Source organism: Procambarus clarkii, chromosome 6 (assembly GCF_040958095.1).
Source record: "Procambarus clarkii isolate CNS0578487 chromosome 6, FALCON_Pclarkii_2.0, whole genome shotgun sequence".
Lineage (NCBI taxonomy): Eukaryota > Metazoa > Arthropoda > Malacostraca > Decapoda > Cambaridae > Procambarus > Procambarus clarkii.
In genome coordinates, this window is record NC_091155.1 from 28,242,578 (window position 1) to 28,270,472 (window position 27,895).

Here is a 27,895-nt window from a genome sequence, read left to right on the forward strand (position 1 = left end):
ACGCGGCTGCTCGCAGCCTGACGTATGAGTCACAGCCTGGTTGATCAGGTATCCTTTGGAGGTGCTTATCCAGTTCTCTCTTGAACACTGTGAGGGGTCGGCCAGTTATGCCCCTTATGTGTAGTGGAAGCGTGTTGAACAGTCTCGGACCTCTGATGTTGATAGAGTTCTCTCTCAGAGTACCAGTCCCGGGTACCAGGATGACCAGAGCTGCCGTCTAATTCTGTTGATACACTTAAATTTCGTAGCAAATTTCGAGTATGCTTTCAATTTTCCAGCAAAGTTTTGAGTAATGGATTTTAGGACCCCTTTTTGTGCTAGACGGGGAAATAGGCTGGTTTGTGATAGGTGTTGAAGTATGCATTGTCTTCGTTAATTTGTCAATTTTATTGTAGAGCATGTGTACAAGTTTTATAGTGTCCAGGTACCAACTGTGTAGATATATCCTTCCAGGTGTTGGAGGAGGAGCTTTTAACAGGTAGATTAGCAGTACATTATGGCTTCAAATGCTCTTTTTGAACCACTGCAGATTGTGCATTTCCCACCTGGCAGTGTGGTTATAATTAATAGAGCATAGTACAAAGCATACAGTTTAGCTGTGAATACATAATTAAGTAGTCCTTGCCCAAAGTAGTATGTGGGATACACAGCACTGATTACAAAAGGTTCATTATGTTTGTGTATGCAGGATACATTTGTGTCAATTGGCAGTGTGTTGGTAAAAGTTTTCTATTGTGGAAAACCCAGATTTCATCATGCTGACAGAAGAAATGTGGAGCTATTTACCCACATTAGAAATAACATTACCTTTTGTTAATTACATAAATCAAATAATACTCTTTTTTTATATACAAGAATGTGTGGTGCCTGTCTTGTATTAAATTCACAAAGTAGCCCACCAAACAGCAAAGGTTGAGGACCCTTGCAAAAGTGCATGACTAGAACAATAATTTATATTAACCAATCAACTGTACAGTCATTTTAATTTCAGCTCTTAAAGTAAATGTGATATTGTGCTCATGCACAAAATAGTATAGAATGGAGAGTACACATTGAAGGTTTTTCAAAATGCTACTGAGCCTGGAAGAAGTTTATAAGATGTTGAATACTGAGACTTCCATAGTTGTCCAATATTTCAAGCAGCTGTGGTACACGACTCTTCACGTTAATGCCCTTGAACTTGTACTTGTCAATGTATAGGTCGGTGATCATGCCTGGAAAATTAAATTGATATGAGTTCCTAGAACATAATAAAAGGTACTGCTGATTAATTAATTATCACAAATTTGTACTATAATTATAATTGAATTTAATTAAAATTTGTAAAGTTCAGTAGTTAGAACCCAACAAGACCTGAATTGGGTGTTACGAGAGGGCATTTAAAAGATATCATGACACTGAATTAATGTGATGACAGCCTAGCCATGTGGTGTTGGGAAGCAAGTTATGTCGTGCAATGTTAACCTACAAGGGAGAAGAATTCAGAATTTTGGACAATTAACATGAAGCTCAATGTGAGCATTCAGAGAAGTGGAACATTGATTGTAGCTAGCCTAGGAAAACTTTGTACTTCCAGGGAGTGTGTGTGGACTGAAGGAGCATACAGGACACTCAATATGTGGGAATTATGTTCCTGTAAACACTGTGCAAAGCAAAATCCATAAAGATCAGTCTTAAAGGTACAGTACAACTTCATTTACCCAGCTCAATGCATTCTAATATTTAGCCAGTCATTACAGGGAGCCGAATAAACCACATTTGACGTTCTCAATTCTTATTTTGGTACAGCCAACACAGTGATCCAGCATGAACACACAATAGACCCACCAACCTGAATGACAGAGGCAAAAGGAATTATCATTGATGCTCAAAGAAGTGAACTGTATCGTGTGAAACTATAAATAATCGATTTAAGCCCAGAATTCAATGGGAAAGTCATGATAGCCCACCTGAAAATTGAGTCCAGAAAATCCCCACAGGGAACACTAGTCACCAAATTTATTGTGCAGATAGGCAGGTGTAAAAGGCATGAAGAATATGTCTTTGTTAAACAAATTCAAACCCTGACCTGAGCCACCTATTGGAGAAAGTAGTTAGTTTTGGATATGAACAATGCAACCAAGATATGTTCTTAGAAAAAATGCAAAGCTTCACACACATCAGAAGCTAAACTAAGTGTGATCTAGAAAAAAAACGTTCATTTAAACTGCACATTCCTAAAGAAGCGTGATCTCTTACACACTGCACACAGCACAAAGCCAACTCAAACAAGCTCTACTTCTCACGGACAGACATTGCAGTGGATAACAAGTACTGTACCATTCACTACCTAAAAGTGAGGCGACTCAAAAGAATCTAGTGCATAAGGGAGGAACCCGGATCTCCCTCAGAGCAGGGATCTTTGGTGGGACAGGGAAAATACAACTGACAATCAAGAAGGGGTAATCCAGGCACAAAGTCTGGGTAAAATATTAAACCTGGGCATATGCAATGTGGATGACTAAAACAAAAGCATGAAGAAAAAACATGGAACAAATAATACCCAGCCAAATGATACCTGATCAACCAGGCTGTGATTCATACGTCAGGCTGCTAGCAGCCGCGTCCAACAGCCTGCTTGACCAGTACAGCAACGAGGAGGCCTGGTCGACGACCGGGCCGCGGGGATGTTGAGCCCCGGAAACACCTCAAGGTAACCTCAAGGTAAGATAGCAATAGCCCCTGGCAAAATCAAAGTTCCAGGAATACCCAACACCACTGAGACCTGGGGTACCGATGCGAATAAGTAAAAATGTAAGCTGGCGAGGCACCTACGTGAGGTTGGCTGCCACCTTGTGGTCGGTAGTCACAACAGGATTGGTATGTTTATGTCATAAGACCTAAGGTTGCCTTGTCACCTAATGATTACATATTATATTGCTAGATGACTTTGACAATCAAACACCCCCTATGACTTGCAGACAGTTTGGGCTGTGCAAGATCGTCTCCATGTTATATTAGCACTGCATCCAATCATCCCATAATAATGTGAGCAGTTTCAGGGTTAAAGGTGGAGAGTGCAATGGTAGATCAATTTAGATTGAAAATAGTGCAGGAAATGGTTAATTATGTTGTTTATAGACTGGTGAAATTTATTCAAGTGAACAAGAGGGTATGATGAGAGAAAGACCAAAAATATTGGCAGATATGGTGGGTATGTGAGGAGGAGGAGAGTGAATATGTACAGCCCAAGAGCAGTAGTGGGTAGCCTGGCTGGCTGGCACAAATTCACTTGCTGCCAGTTAAATTATTAAAACTTGATGAAAAGTTTAAATAAAGATAACAGCATTGTATTATCGATATATATTTTATTTATATAAACTTGGCGCTCCCAATAATAATTTTATGCAACAAAAAATCAATTTAATGGTTTATATTACCTCATCACACTGAAACCCTATTTTTATTGTACTTAAACTTTCAGTGCTTGAAGGATGCACATCTTTACTTTAATTATTAAAGTCAAATATTGCCTGCAGAATCTTTCAAAATTTCCTAACTCATAAACCTTCTACAGCTACATATGGATACATCAAAACCTCCACATACTTAATTATTGGCTTGTTTCAAATAAATCCTCTATTAGTATATATATATATCATGCAATATTTCTTATACAGTATTCACTTTTAAATTTACCTTAGTGTAAACAGTACTCAGAATTCTCAAGTTATCTGCAATTACACTCTATAAGCTAAATAAAATACTACCATAAAGGCGTTCCAGGTGACAAGGTTGTTTTCGGTACTGAGCTTGAAGATCGTCAGCATTGTCCACAATATGTTGATATTCAGGTGACAAAAAACTTGTGTCAGATTCATGTGAGCCTAGTTCGCGAAGAGCTTCAATGAGCGACACCTGCAAGACGGAAGAATTCAACATAGAATTTTCTTAATTTAATTAAATAAAATACAGTACTGTATTTTTTGTATACAAAAATTTACATTCAATACACAATTTTTTATTAACTACTGATATCAGGCATGCAAGTGAAGTCCTTCACTCATATGGACTTTTTATGTTCTACATTGTGTTCTCAGTCACCACTTCCTCTCCTCCAAGCTATGAACACACACACACTGCCAATGTGTACTCATCCATTTGCCATACATGTCTAAACTATCTCAATACAGTTTTATTTATTATCTCTACTACTCTTTCCTAATTCCAGAACTTTTCTCTTTCCCGAGTGTTCATATTGTACCACAGCTAGCGCTAAAACATCCATTTCTACCCCTTGAACAAAGGTACGCTCTAAAGCCACCATCACAACCCCAAAGGAAATGTTCCTAGCTGCTGTTGTCCTAACACACCTACTGCCAAAGCCCTAAGATGCACAAATCAAAGGATGGCTAAGAAGACAAGAGAAAGCTGAACCACAGCCAAAGCTGGTGGAACAGAGGGGATAGGGCCAGCAGAGAGATTTAAGGGCGAGAGCAAGTATTTCCTCAGCAGCCTTGGGCCTCAAACCCTGAATAGTAAGGCAAGGACATATAAAAGAGACGACTGCATGTTGAACTGCCCATCAATAGATCAACAAAAGTCTACAGCTGCCACCACCAGGGCAGAGGCCCACAGCTGCCACCACAATGGCAGAGGCCCACAGCTGCCACCACAAGGGCAGAAGCCCACAGCTGCCACCACAAGGGCAGAAACCTTCAGGCAATTACAGGGGCAGGCAGAGGGCAGTCTTTTATTCAACAGGCAGACAGTTACAGGAAAAACCAACTGCAATTAAAAAAATGAAAAATTGCAATGTTGTGAAGCTGTGCAGTCTGGGTCCAGCCATTTAAGAGCAAAGTAAATGTACACACAGAAATCACAATAGCGTGATGCATCAAACGAACAAATCCATAAGGGTTCGAACCTACATCCGAGAGGATCCCAGATGCGCCTTAATCGACTGTGCCACGACATGTGCATGGGGGAATTGTGTAAAACCCTGTTTTAATTGTGCCTCAGAGAGACTGCAAGATCTGTGCGAGGTCAGTAGAACTCCTGGTTGCAATTATTTTACCATGTTGTGGCACAGTCGATTAAGGCACGTCTGGGATCCTCTCGGATGTAGGTTCGAACCCTCATCAAGACCCTTGTGGATTTGTTCAAAGTAAATGTACCTCCCGAGCACAATGGTCACAGGCTGCCTGGATCATTACCAAACAGTCAGGCATGTCAGCAGCATGGGAAGCACGTTGGCAAATTACACACATAACAGAGATATGATTAGCCTGGTGAGGGAAGGTCCAAGTGCACACCTGACCAAAACACAGAGGAATCAGGGCCAGAGGCACACTACAAAGTAGAACCTCGAGTGACGATCGCCTCAAATAGCAAACATTTTGGGTAACGATCGCCTAGATCGCCAACAATTTGTCTCGTATGGGGACCGCTCGTTTGAATGACAAGACCACATGGTGGGGTCGTGCTGCTTCTCGCACATTCTTGGACGCCTCTGACGATGCAAATAAATTATGTTTTTGTTTAAAGATGCTAATGATACTAGGATATAAAGGGGTAACTGCTGAGATTTTGCAAAGCAATGACTTTTTGTAGAAAAAAAAGATGAATTTTTTTTAAATACAACAAATGTCAAAAAGGTTCATTCGGTGTTCGGCAGGTAGGCTGCTTCATGTTTCTTAAAAAAGAAAAGAAAATTGAAAAACAACAAATGTCAAAAAGGTTCGTTCGGTTTTCAGCAGGTAGGCTGCTCCATGTTTTTTAAATAAAAAAATACGAAAATAACAATATTGTCAATGGGGACATTAGTTTTGTATGACGTCCGTTTCACATGACAATCACGGCGCCGGGATGGATTAAATTCGTTATTCGAGGTTCCATTGTACATCAACTCCATAACAACAGACCTGACTATGGAGAGCAAGTCTCACACACTACCTGGAAGAGAAATAAAAAGGAGCCAATATGCTGGGAAGGAACCTGAACTCAAAACAAGTATCTTTCGTGAAACAGAAGAAATGCAAACCTAATACCAGGTAAGGTAACCTGAGCACACAACCGAGTGAGCTACTATTCCAGGGATTGTTAATGCCACTTAACTAAAATAAGTGCAGCTTGTAGGATCACAGCATAGTGATGCACCCTCAACTTGCACTAGGCGAATGAGCGAGTGGCTGGGAGCCCGGATAACCAGCCAGTGGTGGTTGGTAGCCACCAGGATCTAGGTTAGTGTTATTCTCCCCACTTAATGATATTTACCTTGTTTGCCTGGGAATTTCTTTCTTTCTTCAGATAGAAATGTGTTTTGTTTTACCTGTCTATCTGGTGGGGATTTTTTGATTTTGGATAGAACTCTAATCCCCAAGCTTTCCTCATATGTCAGAGGCCTGGTGCACTTCTCATGGCTTGGGTTCACCACAGCACAAGCTATGAGATGCTACCAAGGGAGCCTCCCAGCAACAGTGAATTGTAGTACTGTATGCCTACCTGTTTAGCTAGTAAGAGCTGGGCTTCCAAACGTGGATGAAGGAGCTGTAGGGCATGGACAACGCTTTCCTCACTAACGTCACACGAAATATCAAGCCGTACCTTCAACAACAACATTCAAGTAAATAAAAATTAATATTCACTGCCAAGTCTTGTAGAAAAAGGCATATGCCTTTTGAGTCTAAGGTAGATACAATGGACTACTGTATATGGGACCAAATCCAATCTAAACCTCATGGTTTCTGTTACATGCAGGTTTTTGATTACAGTATTTCTTTAAATAAAGGTTGCTTGATTTTTTTTTTAACTATTACAAGTTATTTATCACAAATTATAATTTTTTTTGGCACTTTCTTTTTTGCACATATTTGCACACAAATAAACAGTATATACAAATTTGAATACTGTATGCTACACAAATGTGAAAACTACTAAACATTATATTATATATTTACCATACTGAAGACCAGTGTTACCATGGGTGGTGTTGGAGATTTACTATGGAAGCCAGCCAAGGCAAGTGGTTTACAGTGCTTAGGCCACCAATAATTATACCCACTGTTAATACATGTGGTGAACATCAGGTGCATTTCTAAAACTCCCATTTTCTTTAAAGCAGATATAACTAATGGTCAAGTTGTTCAAATGAAAACAAATTTAAAAGTCAACAATATGTAAATCTGTTGTATTTTTACTTTTGCAAACAGAAATAAAATATTCCAGTCATTCCTAAAATTAGGTAATATATTTGCTTTATAATTCCTGTGTAATTTTTAGCAAAAATATAATTACAATATTCATAATCGTGCTTGTGGGGGTGTTAAGCTTCAGCTCTTTGGTCCTGCCTGTCAACTGTCAGTCAACTGGTGTATAGGTTGTCACCTGTACAATGGTTAGCAGACAGACTGGGAGTCCACACCAGCCAGTCCTAGAGATCCAGGTAGATCGTCCAACCATGTGCCTCCAGTATGAGATGGATCTGGGACAAAGAGGTCATCCGGAAGGAGGGACAGGAAATGAACCAGGTCAGCCTCGATAGATCAAGGATGAACTAAAGGTCTGGCGAGTCCCATTTCAGGGCCGGGACCCCCCAAACTGACATACCTGTAGTTGTTTCAACCATGCCTGACAGATGAGTGGACAGCGCTTCATATTGTAGTCCTGAGGTTCCGGGTTCGAGCCCCGGTGGAGGCAGAACCAAATGGGCAGAGTTTCTTTCACCCTAATGCTCGTGTTACCTAACAGTAAATAGGTACCTGGGAATTAGACAGCTTCTAGGGGCTGCTTCCTGGGGGTGTGTAACAAAAAGGAGGCCTTGTCGAGGATCGGGCCGCAGGGACGCTAAGCCCCGAAATCATTACAAGATAATCACAAGAAGATGCCAGAAGCCCCCCCCTCCCACACTCCCCACCCACTCCAAGATGACCCAACATAGGCATGGGAAAGAAGCATGCCTGGAAAGACCTGGACTCCCCAGAAGGTAGGAAAATGACCAACTCCACTGCAGGCCACGGGATATGACCAGAAAAGCCCACAAAGCGTGGGACCAGGAGCCAGTACCCAGATTCACGAAGCAGTTACACAAGTACTTACGAACGTGTACATCTTTCCTCATTCTTTGACGGCTTTGGTTACATTTATTAAACAGTTTACAAGCATGAAAACTTCCCAATCTACTGTTATTGTTATAAACAGCCTCCTGGTGCCTCGGAGCTCATTAACGGTTTAATAATTGTAAACAAAGCCGCCAAAGATTGAGAAAATATGTACAGGTTCGTAAGTGCTTGCGTAACTGTTTCATATATCCGGGTCCGGGAAACTGGGCGAGTACCCCCACCACCCCATCAAAGGGGTGAACTGTGAAAGGGCTGATGCAAACTATGAGAAACTGATGCCTTCAATGAAGAGCAAGCATGGTGCCAATCAGACAGAGGACTGGCTAAGGAAAATTCTTGTAATCTGGAATCTGGCTCCCTGAAGGCCTATCCACACCAGACAATGCCCCAGCTCTACCAGACAGCCTCCAAGCATGAGAACAAGACCCCCAGGGAGCAAAGGCGGTCCAAAATATAACAACAAGCAGCAGTCATTGAAGATAGAAACTGCGAAACCACATCCACAGGAAAGACGAAAAGAGAAAAGGGGAGGCGGGCAAGAAAACCAGGGCCCACGTTGATTCCAAGGGCTACGCAGCAACACGTGAGTTGGGCAGTGAAGAATGTGGCCACCACCTCTCGCTTGTGTGGCCAACACCCAAACATACAGCTTGGGAAGTGAAACTGACACAGCTACAGCATAGGCCAAAGCCCCTGCACTATGTACTCTGCCAAGTGCCTCTACATCCTCCCAGACCCAGTCCATATGAGGCTCAAGGAGACCAAGAAACTGCACGTGGAGCCAAATTCAAACAGGTATGAGAGTCGACTGCTACGAGCATCATTGACAACAAAGGCAACTGGGCATGTAGCTGCAAGAGATCCATGTCCCGAGAAAGAGCAAGAATAAACAGGCAGTCATTGAGAGGCGCTCAGACCCCGGCAGGCAGTGAGCCACTTCTTTCCCCTTCCCCGAAACAAATGGGGGAGGTGGGGTGAAAGAGCTCATTTTGAGAGAATTTGATTGTTTGCTTACATAGTTGGGGGAGTTCGTTATGCAGGTTTTGAGGCTTTAGTCTCTCTTGAACCCAGCAGTAGTTTGTTTTGACTCACTAGCTTTCTGGTTGCCTTTCCCAGTGAGGTGGCAAAATGTCACTGCTCCCTGTGCCACTGTGAGGAGGCCAGGTTCTGGGGCTGGTCCTCAGTAGGCTTAAAGAACTCCATGGCTGATGTGACCTGGTAGATGGGAACAATCTCACTGTATAGCTTCAGGGGAGCAACAAGGGGCTCACCCCAGAAAAATATACAGTATTACTAAGGGTTTGTATACATAGTTTTGAGGAAAAAATAATCATACCTTTTTTCGTGTAGCTTCTTTCGTGAGAACATCCTTAAGAATGGAGATTGTGGAGATGTTGTCTGATTTAAATGTTGCTTCACCAGCTTCATATACACACTGTAGCTGTTTCAAAATTTAATTAACAATGTTTAGCTACAAGAAAGACTTTTTCAAATCTTGTTAAATTATACATCAAAACTTGACAATATCTTAATAGCATTATACAAGAAAATACAGATCTAATAATGCGATGCATAAACAAAAGGTCAGAAAATTGTACATAATTTTTAGTGTGAACATCATCATGCACTGTACCTGAGTATCAAGAAATGTTGAAACAAAAGTGAATTCTGCCTGTTCACCAGCAGGGGTCCGGTCTGGCAACTCGGGTAAACAGAACACCACCCATGCATGGATTTCTGGCAGAGTAAACTGGCCTTTTAGTGTCAAGGTGTTGTTTGGACGATTTGGGTCAAAACTGTGAATTCGTGAGTGAAGAGAGAGAGGCTTGATATGGTACTGACGAACCTGTTACATGAATTTTGTTTAGTATTAAATACTGTATTGTAAATAAGTTGAAGGATCTATATATAATTTAGCATGTACATAATACCCTGAATAACAGGTAGACCTGTAATACACTACAGCATAAATGTCAATTGTAACTTTAATATTTACATAAATATAAATAAAATCTTTCCTCAAATATTTAAATAAAATATTTACATAAATAAATTAAAAATATCCTGTTCATAAAAACAATATAGTGTATAGATATTTTAATACAGCACAGGCATAACACATTCTATACTAACTTGGCAACACTTGGGTTGGAGTCTTGGAGTGATGAATGCCTGAAGCGTGCCATACTGCCCCTCAATTGTTCTAATGCGAACTTCTAAACGTGTAGTATTGGCTTGGCACCGGTATGTTGCCAAAAGGAAATTTCCACTCTGAAGTAAAAAAGACAAATAAAATAAAGTATTCCTATCCCACTAGCTCCCCAAAGGTACAATGTGGAAGCACCCAAGCCTTAGGGAATGCACCAGGCCTCTGTAATCCACCTACTGGGGACCAAGACCAGAATCTGGTCTGTTTAAACCTGGTTGATACCTGGTTGATGGGGTTCTGGGAGTTCTTCTACTCCCCAAGCCCGGACCAAGGCCAGACTTGACTTGTGAGTTTGGTCCACCAGGCTGTTGCTTGGTGCGGCCCGCAGGCCCACATACCCATCACAGCCCGGTTGGTCCGGCACTCCTTGAAGCAAACAATCTAGTTTCCTCTTGAAGATGTCCACGGTTGTTCCTGCAATATTTCTGATGCTCGCTGGTAGGACGTTGAACAACCGTGGACCTCTGATGTTCATACAGACTAAAGTGACAAAGGGAAACCCGTAAATTAGAAATCACCGCAGGAAGAAAAAAAAAACTGTCAGAAATGCAAAGTGCTTCAAAACGAGCACCTGCTTGGAAAACATTGTAACTCTGACAAAATCAGAAGGTTTCCTGTGGCTTGACTGCTTCCTGGTTGCACCTTTGGGAAGCTATCGAGCTGCCCACCAAAAAAGTATTTCATTATATTCAATGCTAGAATTTTACTAAATGAATATTAAAAATGAACTGAAAATCTTGGCATTTCATACTGTGCCCCATTTCTCTACTTACGTCAGGATCACACGTGCTGTAACTAACAACTGCAGAATTTTTCTCTACATCCAGGAGATCAATGGGAACATCACTTTGCAACAACACATTGTCAATGGCTGTCTGTACCTCCAAACTTAAGAGATATGAAGCATCACTGCGATTTAGGCTCATCTACAAAAGAATACAAAATCAATAAATCATGTATGATTTTGTTACAAAATACTATATACAGTAAGTAACAACTGCTAAAAATATAAAGTAAAGTAAACCTATCCCTTCTCTAGTCACTACTAAAACTGCGGGTATTTTACAAATCAATAAGTATACAGTACTAAATTACAGTGATGAATACTTTTACTTAGAATAAGACCCCAAGCTTCCTTAGAAGTAATGTAACAGGTGTGCAGTTTAACCCTTAAACTGCACACCATAACTAGGATTGTTTCATTGATGGTGCACACTACAACCAGGGGGTTGTTTTAGGCCTATCTGAAAATTTAAAACTACCACAAATACTCGAGGCTCATATTTGCTTCCTCAGGCCTCCAGTAACCATCCCCTCCATTTTGAAAAAAGTCCCGAGTCCCTCATTTTCCTCCTAGGGTCTTAGGAGGAAGATAAGGGTCATATCAGGCTCATCACCATCCAGTGTCTGAACATGCAGGGCAGCAATACTAGGAGCCAGTGAACTTTTAGCAACATCAAATGAGTGGTTACTATGTATATATTTACTCTATCGGCAAACTGTGTGCCGTGTTCAATTACAAGATATAGGTTTATAAATAAATACACAAATAGATCAAATTAAAATAAATCGACAAAGCTAATCCCGTGTGGCACCTCGCCTCAAATCTACCGAAAAAAATACAACTTCTCCAGGCCGGCTACTTCAGCTATACCACAAGAGATAGGGACATTTTACTTGGATTTTTATGTTCTCTGGATGCTAATTAACAATGTCAAATTTAAAAAAAAAAAAATTTCATAAGTTTTCTTGGTGCACACTTCAAGAGTGGCAAATGTAGCAGATGTGCAGCACAAAGGGTAATGACATCCTTTACAATCTAATTGGTCATATCAAACACTACAAAATATTAAATAGAAATTTGTCACTTTAATATTTAAGTTTGCACCTATATACAGTATAAAGTAAGACTGTACTTATTTTATTCTGTTGTATTGAATATGGGTCAAAACCTGGGCTGCAATTATACACAATGGTTTATATATCCATGAATGACAGTAGGGCATGATGATTAGCCTTCATCCATGCATATATATGTTCATTCATCTGTCTATCCATCCAGAAACCAAGTACAGTACAATATTTCAAGAATGTGTGATATTTTGACTGCATGAATGGATATGAACTAAACCTAATTTTGTAGAATATTGATAAAAAAAAAAAACATGCTGTGTACATGATATTTAAATCATAGGGCAAATTATATCAGTTATAATTACATATGCACAATATTTATAATATTCTAGAGCTTATGAACTTAGAGAAACCACTTTTCAAGGGCCATGATCGATATAGCCTTAACACTAGCATGATACATCAAGACATCTAAAAACTTTACACCTGACTTCATGTGGTTTTATTTATTTATTTATTTATATATATATATATACAAGAAGGTACATTGGGATTGTGAAGATACATTCGTAGAGATACAGAGCATAGTGATTAGATTCTTGTAAAGCTACTAGTACGCGCAGCATTTCGGGTTTGGTTTGGTTCTTTGTTGACTTTTATTACAAAATATGACACGAGATAAGATATGTTCATGGTCAGCACAGGCACCTCTCAACCAAATGGCCCAGAGTTCAATTCCCTCACAGGATGAGACATTTCCTAAACATTTCCTTACACCTGATGCCACTGTTTATCTAGCAGCAAATACATACCTGGGAGTTAGGGAATTGCTGTGCTTGCATATGAATGACTACGGGAGATGTGAGATCTAGTAGTTTATGCCTCCCCTTCTAGCAGTTTATGCCTCCCCTTCTAGCAGTTTATGCCTCCCCTTCTAGCAGTTTATGCCTCCCCTTCTAGCAGTATATGCCTCACCTTCTAGCAGTTTATGCCTGGTATGCTAATTACCTTTCTCAACATTCATCTTTTCATATTTTTGCTTAAAGCTGTTGATGGAATTGCCTTCAACAACCCCTTACCTCAATGCATTCCACTTGACGACATTCTGAACCAGGTCAGTTGTTGGCCTAGGCAAACCCCCGATAAATCAAACAGATTTCCTGTTACCGACAACGTGAAACTTCATATACAGATAGATGTGAAAAGATTCTTCATAACTAAAAAATTTCAGAAGATTTTACTGCTACAAAGAATTTCCTTAAGTTAATCCCTAAATGAGTTTAAATGCTTTAAAAACTGATGTATGTACAGTATTATTATGTCACATTTTAAAATAAAAGTCAACACAGAAGCACATCACAGTAAGTCAGTCAACTATTTAATTTTTATATTTTGACAGATAGCTGCAATTCATAACAAAAAGTTCCATAGAAAAACATTTCTAATTCAAACAAATACTGAGCACAAATTGGATTTTTTTTGTTAAGATATTTATCAAATTTACAGAATTATGTATATGTAGATCATGGATTGCATAAAAATAATTTGATATTTTAAATTAATTACCTTATCATTTACAGAGAAAAAAGGGACAGCCGAAATGCCCGGGAAGGCACTCTGAGTGGCAGCTTGGTACTGGTCTCGCTCTCTCAACACTCGCTGCTGCAACTCCTCTATTTCAGTCCTAAGAAAATTGCCAGTGTAAAAATTACTAATAAAAGTAATATTCATACTTCCAGATAAAATTGAAAGGTTACTGTGAAAGTTATTATGAATACAGTTCATTTTATGTATATTAAAGGGACATCATATGCTTATATAAAATACTATACTGTAATATTTTCACTCTATAATAAAAAATATGATAGTAGCAAATGTGGATGGAATGTGGACTGTTGCACTAAACAATCAAATGTTGAATGTAATCAAATGCCCGTTTCTGGTGGGGCGGGCCACTCAGTAGTTCTCCGAGGCTACAACACTTGAGAACCCTACATTTAGGGAGCACACCGAAACTTAAAAAAAAAAAAAAAACTCAACCAGAAAGCCAGAGCAGCACAAAACAAGCAACTGCTGGAAGAACATCATGATCCCGATGAAAGGTGAAATCAATGCAAACAACTCTTACCCCCCTATCTTGATATACAAAAACTATCAGCAAAGGACATGCAAGATAGGAAGCATAAACACAATTGTCAAGAGTAAGAAAAATAAATACTAAGCATACCTACCCTTTCCCTTCCCCCCCCCCCCACAGGATAACCAAGTCCCAACCCTGGAAACACAAACCGTAACTGTCCCTATTTTCCGCTTTTTACAACTTGAAATAAAGTTATTACATCTTGGCTTAACGTATTTATGACGTATTAGAACGTTGTTACAACTTGCTATATTTGTTGTTATAACTTGTTAGGAGGTGTTAAAACTTGTTCGAATGTTGTAGCAACATCGTAGTTTCGTTGTGTGTTTGGCGGGAAGTAACCCCAACCAAGCTTAGCCTTAACAAAAATGGTGGTCCTTGCAGATGTAGAGTGGCTGGCTTTGTACCAGATATGAGAGTGAAGTGGGCAGGCAAGTGGAACCCCTGGGTGGTCTAAACTGCCATCTGGTGGCATGCAGAGTATATATTGTACTAGTGCTTTTTTATTGGCATTGAGCAAACTACTGCTTCCCTCGATTCCATCTTCTTTCTTTCATTAAGATATATATAGTTTGTTTTGCAATCAGATTCGACAATTTCAATGTTGTCCAGCTGATATTTGGTTTCTTTTATCATTACTGTACCTAGGTAACTTTTATCATTACTGTACCTAGGTAACTCTTATTACTGAGGTAACTATTGTCAACACTACGGCAATCACTCACACTCGTACCGTTGACTTTCTTGACAACAGTTTCAATGAATTATGATCTTCACATATACAGTAATCCCAGCACAAATTACTACATCAGAGACAGGAAAAAAAGCACTTTAAACCAAGGGAACAAAAATTTGTAGGCCTGGGGTAGCTATGAACCCCAATCACCTAAAGTAAGCTATTGGTTGGTTTCTCCATAATCAAAATGGACACCATAAGCTTCACCCACTCTATGTATTTCAGAAGAACTGGGATATACTAACACAACGGGAATCAAAGTTTTTAAAATTGGAAATGAATGACATGTCATCAAACCAACCACTGTTAAACAACAGACAATACTAAAATGCATCATTGGATTGCTATGCAGTAGTGTTAATGACCCTGTAAGGACAGTTTGAAAAGATCTCTCTGGTTCCAATGCAGTTTGTTATTGTGCCAGACTGTGAACGATTCTGTCCCATGAATACAGTGGATCCTTACTTTAACACTTTTGCTCGGTGATGAAGCAGTATTGCGTCAAAAATTTTAAAAATTGGCCTGCTTTAGGCTTGGCTGCGGATGGTGCGCCACAGTTTTGGACATTATATGCATATACTCTTGTAGAGAATTTTATTACAAACACATTGATACCAAAATGAAAGACCTAGGACGAGATTTGAGGTGACCAAAGTGAAAAGAGTATTCCCATTTTATTACTCTTGCACGCTCACAGGTAATAACGTGAGGCCAATTTCTTGGTTTGGTACGGGTGGTACGCCGCGGTTTTGGACATTACATGCATATACAGTACTCTTGTAGGGAATGTTACTGCGAACGCATTGATACCAAATTGAAAGACCTAGGACGAGAATTGAGGTGACCAAAGTGAAAAAGAGTATACACATTTTTTGCTCTTGGGTGCTCACGGGTAACTCACAGCCAATTTCTCGGTATGGTGCAGGTGATACGCCTTGTTTGTGGACTTTATATGCATATATTCCTGTAGGAAATTCTATGGTGAACACATTGATACCAAAATGAATTCAACGTGACAATGTTGAAAAGAGCAAAACCAAAATTGAAAACCGCGCGCTCCTGTGGAATGCCCGGCCCACCTTGGGGTGGTCTGGTACTCGCTCGCCCAAAGCGTGAAAGTGTTAAGCAGCAGCTAAATGTGATTGCTCGGAAGCAAATTTTCCTGACACTATTACTATGATAGTGCATTTACAATTATAACAAACTCTAATGTTTTGCAGACACTAATTTATTTATCAGCTAAATTACAATCTAAATATAGCATTTCTAGAAACCTCAAAATCTTTTGGCATGAGTTGAAAATTTAAGCAGTGTATCAAGTGCTTCATATACAGTATGTGCATACAACATATCTAATGTTAACAACAAAAAAGATAAGTCATTTCAAGTAAATAATCAACTCAATGAAAAAAAAGAAGACATAAAATTTCAAAGATAAGAAAGCTCAACAAAATAATAAAAGCAAATAACAAGTGCTTCAGTACACAATAATTCATCATTGCAAATCAAAACAAAAATGAATATCAATAATGATGTGGCTAATACCAGTACCTCAATCTCTGTATCTTTTGTTTCGAGTCTTGTGAAATGTGAACCACCCCTGACTCCGAGGTCATGTTGCGGTCCATAGGCTCCGAAGTCACACCAAATATCCACCCTGGCGGGTGGTGTTGGAAACATTATCTAAAATGTCACTCGACTTCCTTTAATGAGTTTTGTAAAATGGCGAGTCCAGTTTAAAAATATTGTTAACTTTTTAATACCAATACAATATAGTAAAAGCTTTAGCTCCACTGAAGGCACATTATATTTAAAAGAAATCAGCAATTTACCCCCTTATTCCACAATATTTATCTTTCTCCATTTCCAATCAATTTTGGTGGAACAAGAACACGAAACCCTTGAAATAAATAATTACTGTACTGTAGTTGAGTATTATACAGTGTAACGCATATTTTTTTTTTATCATTTTTTGTCATAGCACGGTTTTCATTTAGTGATCAATAACGTAAAGTGTGCTCACTATTGTCGTATAATGTGCAAGACTAATTGAAAGACTTTATTAACATCAGATTAGAAATTTGCTGTGTCCTCTATGTTGTCAACGAACATGAAAATTCAAGTGGCATCTGTAAAGGATGATACAGTACTATAGTTTGTATCCTTGTCTATGTCTGATATGAGGATGAGGAAAAATATTGGAGCAAGCACGGAACCTTGGGGAACCGAGCTTTTCACTGTGGATTATTCAGATTTTGCTTTGGTCACTATTACACTATGAGGTCTGTTTGTTGGAAAGTTAAAGATCCATCTCCCTACTTTGTCAGTATTTCCTCTTGTGCACTTTTTGTGTGCAATAACATCATGGTCACATTTGCCGCAGGCTTTTGCAAAATCTCCATATATTATATTAGCATTTTGTTTGTCTTCCATGGCATCTATGGCCATGCCATAGTAGTCTAGCAATTATGACAGGCAGAAGCACCCTGTTCTGAACCCATGTTGCCCAGGGTTATGTAGACACAGTGATTACATGTGTTTTGTGATCTTACTTCTTAGCACTATTGCTCTATATATTTTTGCATCAGTTTTACTACCTCACTTTTGAAGTGGTACAATCTTTGCTGTATTAAGTATGTCAGGAATAACACCAGTATCTAGGCTCCATGTCCAAAAGATGTTTAGGGCCTGTGATAACATTTTTTTGCAATTCTTGATGAATATAGAATTTCAGGAGTCTGGGCCTGGTGCAGAGTGCATGAACATGCTCTCTATGGCTACTTCAAAGTTGAGTGGGGTTAGAGTAACATCTGATATATGGCGGCTTAGTGGTAATGTCGCATTATAATTAGGAATAAGTTCGGATCATTGATCTGCAATGTGTTCAGAAGTTCACTGAAATCAGAATCGTACTGTAACTACCGTATTTAACTCATTTCCTTGCCGTCATCTATGAAGGTTCCATCACTCCTGCACAAGGGCCCAATGCAGTAGTTTTCGTTCTAGATTTTGCATAGGAGAAAAAGTATTTTGCATTCCTCTCTATTTTGTTTATGACCATTTGCTCTCTGTCTCTCCTGGATTTTATATAATTCTTGCAACCTTAGCTCAATTGTTTCCATTTCTCTACATAGTCTTCATTGTCTTTCTCGGGATAGAATGGAACATTTAAGATGTTTTGTAATTTGTTTTCTTTCCCTAAAGAGGGAATGCCATTCTCATTCCAGTTTACATCTGTTTTATCTTTCTCCTTAGTGGTATGTGACTTACACATATTTCTATTGTTATTGCACCTATTTTCTCAAGGCATTAAGTTTGCATTATCTAGTCATCTTTCCAGCATATTTCTATGAGGACTTGGTTTATTTGTTCCAAGTTTGTTACCAAAATTGAATTGGTTGAATTCTCCTCCTCTTGGATTTGAGACTGCCTGTACAGGTCTATTGACAATGCATGTCTGAACTACAATTAAGTTGTGATCTAAGTAACATGTACAGTATTTGTAATCATTATGTCAATAATCAGTTCATCACTGTTTGTAAAGATAAGACCTAAGGTATTTTCTTTCTTAGTTGGTTCTACTATTGGTTTATGGCAAATCTGTCACACTATTGCAAGAGTTATCTGTGTGTGACTGTTCACTTAAACTGCTTCCTAGGATTCTCTCTGGTATAACTGTGTTTATATGGTTATAATCAATATAACCTTATAGTAGACCAGTGTACAAAATCGAGAAACTTTGAGTATCATGGAAGGTGCTCTAGTAATTACCTAAGTGTGTAATTACCTACACTACTGTTGTCCAGTGGACAACAGAGTATGCCAGAGACCTCAAAGTAGTGGAATATAACCAGTGGCATACAACAGGAGTCAATACTAGAGCCAAACCATTTTTTAATCTACATGAATGACTGGTAAGAGTATGAATAGACTCCTTCCTATCAATGTTTGCTGATGCAAAAATTATGAAGTTAAATATGTGGAAGACTGCAACTTGGGTTAAACTTTTCCCAAAAAATATACAAAATTAAAAAACATTTTGTACTGGACCTGTAAAATATTAATTATATAGCAGTTATGCTAGTTGGTTGTTGTGTATTAATATTCTTTTTTTTGTAAACACTTACGACCTTGTATGGAGTTACCTAAACCATGAGGGGCCAGACAGCTGAGCGGACAGCACTCGGGATTCATAGTCCTAAGGTTCCCGGTTCAATCCCTGGTGGAGGCGGAAATAAACGGGCAGAGTTTCTTTCACCCTGATGCACCTGTTCACCTAGCAGTAAATAGATAACTGGGAGATAGCTGCTACAGGTTGCTTCCTGGGGATGTGTAACAAAAAAGGAGGCCTGGGCGAGGACCGTACCACAGGGACGCTAAACCTTGAAATCAACTCAAGATAACCTCAAGATGTTTTATATAATTCAAAGAAGACTTAAAAGCTATTACCGATATTTATTTCTTGTTTTCAACATAAATAAAATGTTTAAAAAATTTAATGGTACTACTAGAAAAAGCAGGTCAGCCTAAAAAAGTGATAGTCAGCTATTGTGTAGATGCCTGTATTTCCAGAGTCATGATGAATTTACCCGACTTTACCCAGCAGCAATCATCAGGTGTAAGAGAAGTGAATTATAGTCAGAGGACCTGACACCCCTCTATTTAAATAATGTCACTGCAATAACAACATATTGATAATTTGTCACTGAAATAACTGGAAAAAATTATTAGTGATGCTCTCCAATAACTTGGAAAACAAAAGATGTAGAATTCCAGTGCTTTAAGTAGTACAGTAATGTAATAGTAGCTCACCGGTATATGTTGAAGCAACAATTTCATCATATCCAGCATTTCCCACAACTGCACCCTGCACAGATGTAACACTTTCACTGCATGCCTAAAATATAATACGTGTTATATGAGTATACAGAAAAGAGAGAGACAAATAGAGGAAAGTGAACGACAAACAGGCAACAGTATCTATCACTATTCACAAGAGGCCATGCAACTATTGATAGGATCCTTGTATCCATTTGCCCAGCATTTGTGAAAATTTTTAATCTGCAAAGAATTCTGTTTAAAAAAAAAAAAAAGAAAAAAAATTCCCCAACATTTATATATCCAGATAGACTCTGCAAATGATAATAGCTAGGACAAGCTTTTCATAATCACTGCAAATAAAAGCAAACAGTCTAAAGACTGATGACTTCATGGCAACCATCAGTCTTTTTATCCCAAACAAAGTATTAGCTGTAATGAAATACCCCATTCTGTGCAAAGCTCTCAGAAGCTCCCCGAGCCTAGGAGAACACAGTACCATAATACAGCCCTCTCAAAGAAGCAAGGAAAGCATTGCAATCAGAGATCAACTTACAACCAAGGCAAATCACACTTTAGGGCAAATATATCAACAAACAAATACTAACATTTTCACTAACATTTTAAGTGAAAAGAACTTAAAATGGTAACACAAACCAATAGTTGGCAATGGTTAAACAACAACATTTACTCTAATTACCCATACTGCTCACCAAGAGGTAGCAGAACGCTTCTTTCTTTGAGATCTGACCGTCTTGCATCCTGCACTTTCTTTTTTTTTAAGATTTGGATTAAATTTTAATATCCGATTGTAATTTTTCTAAATCTTTTTCCAAGGCAATTTTCATACATATTTTGGTGTCATCAGCAAGAGCTGACACAAAACAGTTGCTGTCATTCCTGTCTGTGACTTCCACAAGGATGAATAGCAATGATGCAGGGACCATACCTTCTAGAACCAAGCTTCTCACCATACTCAGGCTGGATTTTTTTTTGGGTTTACATGTCGGGTACTTATGCTCTTTATACATCTATGAGAACAGATAAATTAAATTAAAAAAAAGAAGTCTCGCTTACCATGGAGAATCTTAGCGTTGGTTCCGATTCATCTCCATCTTCATAAGAATAAACTTCAACACTTCCATCATCTCTTCCAACAATGAGATCACGTATTCCATCTCCTGTTATATCGTGGTGATCCATGCATGTAACACCACCATGCCTTGAAGTGCTGCTATTACCCACACCACTGCCATTCTCACAAACCCAACGATGATTAGCGGAGCCCCTAAAAAATATTAGTAAATTGATTTACACAATTACCATCTTAAAATACAAGGAAATGTTTCTTAGATTTTCTTTGTAATAGCACACATACTGTACATAAATGACCCCCCTCACAATACACTGATTTTATTCTTTAGCTAAATGTACATTTTGAATATACAGTAAATTAATTCTTTAACCTCTAAGGTGTGGTAATTATTAAAGGTACTGTACCTCTCTGGCCCATGTGAAAACCAAGAATAGTCCTTATAAAATTTTACATTTGCATGTAAAAAGTAAAGAAAATGCAAGAAACAGTGTTAACCAAGTCTTCTTGCATTTTGTGCATACTGGGAGAGAAACAGGCAAGGGCGAGGGGGTCATTTGGTGCGAGGGCTGTGCCAACATAAATTTGCTTATAAGGCAAGTCAAAGAGTGAGCTATGATGATCATGTAGGAGGGGTTAATATGTTGCTCTTTTACTTTAATTTGTCCAAGTATTTAAAATAACTACTTGTAAACAGTTAACTATATTAAATATCATCATTATTTACCTTCCTAGTTGTACTAGACCAATTTTTCCATCAGATGTGCCATATAACAATTGATCTCCATTTTCACCTCCATCATTGTAGAAGAGCTGGAGGCTAGATGGTGGAGAAGGAAGTTCCACAGAGTACAATACCTCAGAATCTCTCATAACTCGAAGCAAGCGATCTTCACATGCCAGAATGGGTATCAAGCACTTCATCTGTTGATTGTATTAAAAAGGATACAAAAGAATAATGATTCATACTTAATATAAAAGAGGAATTTCATTTACATAGCTGTACTTTTACTCATTATGTTAAATAAAATACTAAATTGAAATTGTGTGCATCAAATTATGCAAAATTAACCAGATTAATCCAACATTCCAAAAGTAAGCGAGAGAATTTTCATGTTCACGAGTCAAGCTCCCACCTTACCAGCGAATACATTTTATTACTGTATATGATTGATTTCAACCCATGTATTTACAAATGTTTCAGATGCTGCAATCCTAGATTTACAATATATTTATGTGCTCGATATTATTATTCATATTCCCAATGCCTATACCCAAGGAAGTCCTATCTGAAAGTGTACTATTGTGTGGGTTTAAACTGCAACTGCCAGTGCCAAGCATTAATTTGCATAAATGTTTTGATTCACCAAGTACTGTAATGTAAACTCAAGCCCTTTTGTTTTTTATGTAGCATTGTTCATTAAATCAAGATACAATATATAAAGCATACAGTATATGTATACAGTATACATCAACTTACTCTGAACCCATCTGATTATTCATTTGTCAATTATTCCCGAGTCGTCTTCCACTATTGCAATCAGCTAGCAATCATTGAATAAACTGACATCAAATTGTACAAACTCCAAGAAGACCCTCCCTTCATGGTCAAACTTGAAACGCATCCCTAGTAAGAGTTGAATGGCATGACAATTATATCTGGTATAGATATACAGTACTGGTACCTAATACTCAAGTCACAAAAGTGGTATCAGGCGTTATACCTAGGATTGGTCCTTATGCTCAGGAGGTATCAGGCGTTATAACTAGGATTGGTCCTTATGCTCAGGACACAGTTGTTTAGATAATGCCCACGAATGTGGTCCGAGTGAAGTAATATTCCATATTGTAGTCATAAGATACTGCACCCTATTCCAAACACCATTTCTTGATTTTAATAATTCTATCAGAATTAGGAATCATTAGTAAAATGAATAAAAAGTATTTAGGAAATTCAAATAAAAATTAAGGTACATTATTATATTATTAATATACAAAATAGAATGGTGCAAAATATACCATTTAATTAAATATCTCTACTGAACTTTAGCACCTTTTGAATAGCTAGTAACACTAGTGGTGCTCTCCCTGGCTTCATGCCTACTGTTGATAATTACTTACTTTCTCTACTACACTTACCTTTTCCACAGGTAATGTGATCACATCATTTATTTTATCAGCAGCTAAGAAATAATTTGAATCTTGGCAGTCATGGTAATGGTTGTAGACGTAGTCACCACAAACTAGTAGATCACTACCACTGATGTGCCTGTTGATCAATGTATTATATAAGAGGGGAGGCAAATTGACAATGAACACACATGAACCACAGATATACCAAAATAGAAATTTCTTCATTGTGATGGGATTATGAGTGGAGAGCAAGAGGAGAGCAAAATGTGTGGGTTAACTTCTAACATGAATTTAACAACATATGACAAAATCCATGAGGTTATGAAGTCATCACACCAGTCAATAACTAGTTAAGAGGTGTGGATCCAGTAATTAGGAGCTCATTCCTCGCAAAAAGAATTATACGAGAATATACTGTATAAAGTATTTTTGGGGATATACAGTAATACACAATTGATTTTCAAAAACCTTTCATAACTCAAAGCCAATTTATTTAAAGGATTTCATGATCATCTTCAACTTACATGGATTTAATTTCTTCAGTTAGGTTTGTGTCAAAGCCTAAGAACTGCTTTCCTTTCTTTGTATATCCTCTTACTTCATTGCCAGATGATAAAAATATTTTATCTTTTATCGTTCCTGTGTAGAGAAAAATTTAATTTTATATATTGTAATGCTAAAAGAAAATGCAGTACCAAACATTATTTTGACATCAAAAATATATCAGACACAAGAAAGCATATTAAAAATTACCCAAAGCTCCACCCAGCTCTAATCGGGTAATGCTCTTTCCAGCGTATGCCTTAAAACCAAGCTGCATTTCTCCTCGCTTCATGGTGAAGAGTTGAACCACACCATCATGATCTCCCACTACTACCTATATGGAAATGTGGGTTTTTTTAATTCATTTATATTGATTAATTCAAGTCAGAACAGTACTAAGAAAATGAATTAATATTCATGAAATTATATAAACTAGAGGGAATGCAACTTGTTTTCTGAAATAAATAGTTTGGTTATCTAGTTACAAAATAAATCTGGTTACAAAGTAAGGCATAAATAACCAGTCCCCATAGCGAAGTAGCAAGACATTTGCCTGGCATTTTGTGAGCGCTTTGGCCTGGGTTTTGTATCCTAGCCGGGGAGGATTTACTGGGCACTAATCCTTAACTGTAGCCTCTGTTTACCTAACAGTAAAATGGGTACATGGTTGTTAAATGATTTGGCGGGTCGTATTCCAGGGAACATTAGGATTAAGGACTTGCCCGAAATACTATGCATGCTAGTGGTTGCACAAGAATTTAAGAACACTTGTACTGTATATACTGTACTGGTATACAGTATATAAACAAAATAAAAACTGGATGACTGAGGGAGATATGACATGGGAATTCCAGGAACGTATATCAATGTAAACAATATTCTTAAAAACAGAATACCTAACTCCTTTTGTATGCACAATTTTGTCCTCTGTGTACCAGTGCATCATTCACTACATTTACCCATAATGTTTTCATATTAAATTTTCAATCTCTTTGTGATCCTTAATTTATTCAAAAGGCAAAAGTTTTCAGAGTGGTTTTGCAAAAATTCCTTTAGTGGTGCAAGAGAAAAAATTATATTTCAGTAAACAGAATTTATTATATATTCACTAGTTTATTTTGTTAAACATTACCATACTCTATGCCAACTTTATTTGAAAATTTTTAAAAAAATATTCAATAGAATATATATGAGTACTTTACCTTCTGTTGAGTTCTTGGAGCACTATTAGGAACGACACGTAAACATCGTGGAGAGGTCAATCCAACTTGTACGTAATCCACACGTGTCAAGTTTAATTCCATGTCAGTAATCTGAAAACAATGTTATCCATACAGTATTCCTGAAATAAAAGCAAAGCTTCCATTAGCAAAACAAATTATGATATTTGTGTTCCTTGGGTTTTGAATGTAGTTGCCATTCCAGTGACATCTGGTTCTCGTTTTTAATCTATATCATATCTTTGGGGGGAGGGAATTATTCCTCCGATAATGTCAACTTTCTTAATTGTTCGAGGACTGGGGACTTACCCAAGTTACAAAAGCTAAGTGCATCCTGTAGGTAAAAGTAAGGCTACTTGAATATCCATGAACTGTACCTATGTATTACTATATTAGTATATAGAGGCATTAGGTGTATGGAACATGCTCTAGTGTATCACCCTGCATGGGAATAGAACCAGGAGCAAACAGTTCAAACTAAAACCAAGTACTGTAGTACATCTCAAAAACACAACCAAACAATAATCAGTATACTGTGGCTAGATTTTAAGTCAAATTACCCCTTTCTAACTTGCTTCTAACTTTAAATAATCAAATACTGAGTGGCTGTGTGCTGTCTGAAAACAGAGTTTGTTATAGATCCTGCCTTACAAACTTGCTCACAAAGGACTTCTGGTAGATGTAGTTTTCATGGATTTGGCTAAAGCTTTCAATATGATACCACATGAAAGACTAGCAAGGAAATTAATGGCACATGGAATAAATGGTAGATTACCAGAATGAATAAAACAATGGTTAAAACAAAGAAAGCAATGGGTCAAATTAAATGGGAATGATCTGACTGGAGAAATGTGATGAGCAGGGTACCATATGGGACCAACCCTTTGTTGTCATATACTACACCACTGACAGATGAGAATATTACAAATCACACCATCAAATTTGCAGATGACACCAAGATTTATGGTAGACTGGGAAGTGAAAATGATATTGAGGCCTTATGAAGATATCTAAATGAACTCCACAAATGGCCATAAGATTGGCAGATGCTTTTAGGGTGCTAGTAAACAAACGTAATATAACCCAAGGAATAATGAAGCATGCCTTTGATTTTAAGGAAAAGAAGGTAGTTATTCAACTGTATAAATCATTTGGATTATTGTATCCAAGCATGGAGACCTCATCTTCAAAAAGACACAATTGCATTGGAACTGGGGCAACACGGGGCAACAAAAATCATTACTGAACCAAGTCAACTCTCATACCAGGAACAGTTGATGGCCACAAGGCTAACAACACTGCAAACCAGGCATGACAGGGTGGATCTCATCGATATGTTAGTAGTCTTCGTGGAGTAGTGGCAAGACGCTCGCCTGGCGTTCCACGAGCGCTTTGTCCTGGGTTCGTATCTTGGCCGGGGAGGATTTACTGGGTGTAAATTCTTAACTGTAGCCTCTGTTTAGCTCAACAGTAAAATGGGTACTTGGTTGTAAAAACGATTCTTTGCAGGGGTCGTATTCCAGGGAACATAGGATTAAGGACTTGCCCGAAATGCTACACGTACTAGTGGCTGTACAAGAATGTAAGAACTCTTGTATATACTGTATAGATAAAAAAAAATAAAAATTTTTAAAATACAGCACAGTACTGAATAATTTGGAGGATGTCGAGCCAGACAATATCTTAAAAAGGTTAGATGTAACACCAACAAGGAGAAATGGTTTCAACCCCAATAAGCTACAATACTGTATAGTACTGAAAACAGGATATGCTTTTTCACCCACAGGGTCATAAACCCATAAAACCGTCTGCCTGCAGATGCATTAAATGCCAAAACTCTGTTGAATTTTAAAATCAAGCTGGAAAAAAATTCATCAGGGGAAATAGGGGTACTTTTAAGAAGCCGCTGTCTTTTTGTCCTCATCGATGCCACTAGTGTTAGTAAATTCAGATAGCAGATTTTCGCTGCATGATGCTGGGCTTGAGGTAGTTTGCAGCGGTTGAACCCCATGCACAGATTCAGTATGTTAGATGGGGATAGCTTAGCGAGTAGTATAGTGTAAGAAGAGCAGAGCGGGAAACATAATATCAAGTGTTTTAAGAGTATATCAACGGTTTTTATACATTGTTTTATTGGGGTGTCTGTTACCTTCCTTGAATATTACCTGGAAGTCCGTACCTCAAGTAAACAAACCTATCTGAATAGTCTTCTTCTTTCCTGTTATTTTCCCACGTACTACTTTTATTCTTATTACCCGATATGTCGAGAAAGTTACGAAGCAGTGAATTGGGTGACTCAGATCTCCCTCCTGTAATTCTCGAGCAGGAATGTTGTGCCCGGAGCCTTGTTTACTTCTGGCAACCTGTCCGAAACCCTCCACCTTACTAATTCTTTATTTAAAACACTTGCAAGATATTAACACTTAGTCATATAATATATTTGTATTAATTCAAATTTTTAAATGAGAAAACAATTTAAATGTATCTCTATTATGTAGAGTATAAGGCACTTATTCGCACCCATCCTTAGGTTAAAATATTTGTCCAAGCCGACCCCAAAAATGCATTCGTCAATTTAACACGATTTTTTATTTTGTATTAACATGCTGAGGTACATACAACAATGTTAAATTTAAATTTTTAAATTAGATCAAAGTGTAGCACAACAATGTGTAGAGCGCATCCGATCCCTCGGTCGTCGTCGCCCCTGCGGCCCCTCAATCACCAATACAGCAATGTACTGCTACCCTATTCTATATGAAAGATTATACAATGTAGAACTAGCTGTTTGTAGAATATGGTTTCAGACCCAATAAAAGCACTAACGATGCACTTATTAGTATGATTAACTTGATGCATACAGCTCGACAAAAATCCCTCTTGGATTACTTGTGGACCTACGTAAGGCTTTTTGACACTCAACCACCAAAACCTTCTTAAATTACATCATTATGGAGTCAGAGGTCACTCCCTTCATTACCTTCAGTCTTACCTTACTGACAGGCTCCAGTATGTTTCTGTGAATAATTCCATTTCTCCTACACTACCCA

At 38.2% G+C, this 27,895-nt stretch overlaps 1 protein-coding gene across 4 annotated transcripts; it reads right to left on the reverse strand.

Moving 5' to 3' along the window:
- Positions 1-372: 372 nt before the first annotated feature.
- On the reverse strand, positions 373-27,213 carry LOC123753996 (BBSome complex member BBS7). 4 transcript variants are annotated; one of them, XM_045736072.2, is made up of 17 exons: positions 27,101-27,213; positions 24,828-24,967; positions 23,836-23,959; positions 23,607-23,721; positions 23,089-23,218; positions 21,677-21,873; positions 20,934-21,144; positions 19,851-19,935; positions 16,590-16,695; positions 13,729-13,846; positions 11,082-11,234; positions 10,233-10,370; positions 9,733-9,945; positions 9,436-9,540; positions 6,484-6,585; positions 3,750-3,897; positions 373-1,214 (listed from the first exon to the last, which is right to left on the reverse strand). In XM_045736072.2, the coding sequence occupies exons 2-17, from the start codon at positions 24,927-24,929 to the stop codon at positions 1,072-1,074; spliced, it is 2,190 nt and encodes a 729-aa protein (XP_045592028.2). In that variant the 5' UTR covers positions 24,930-24,967; positions 27,101-27,213; the 3' UTR covers positions 373-1,071. The 4 variants fall into 4 exon arrangements, with proteins under 4 accessions (XP_045592028.2, XP_045592027.2, XP_069163614.1 ...); XM_045736071.2 differs by having other exon boundaries at positions 24,828-24,938; positions 27,101-27,192; XM_069307513.1 differs by lacking the exon at positions 27,101-27,213 and adding an exon at positions 26,111-26,254 and having other exon boundaries at positions 24,828-24,938.
- Between the last annotated feature and the right edge of the window lie 682 nt (positions 27,214-27,895).

Coding starts and splice junctions, on each gene's coding strand:
- LOC123753996 (XM_045736072.2), bottom strand. CDS start 24,929: ATGGAATTAAACTTGACACGTGTGGATTACGTACAAGTTGGATTGACC. Junction 19,936..20,933: donor CAACGCTAAGATTCTCCATG/GTAAGCGAGACT, acceptor ATTATATTTTAG/GCATGCAGTGAAAGTGTTAC. Junction 11,235..13,728: donor TTTTCTCTGTAAATGATAAG/GTAATTAATTTA, acceptor ATTCTTTTGTAG/ATGAGCCTAAATCGCAGTGA.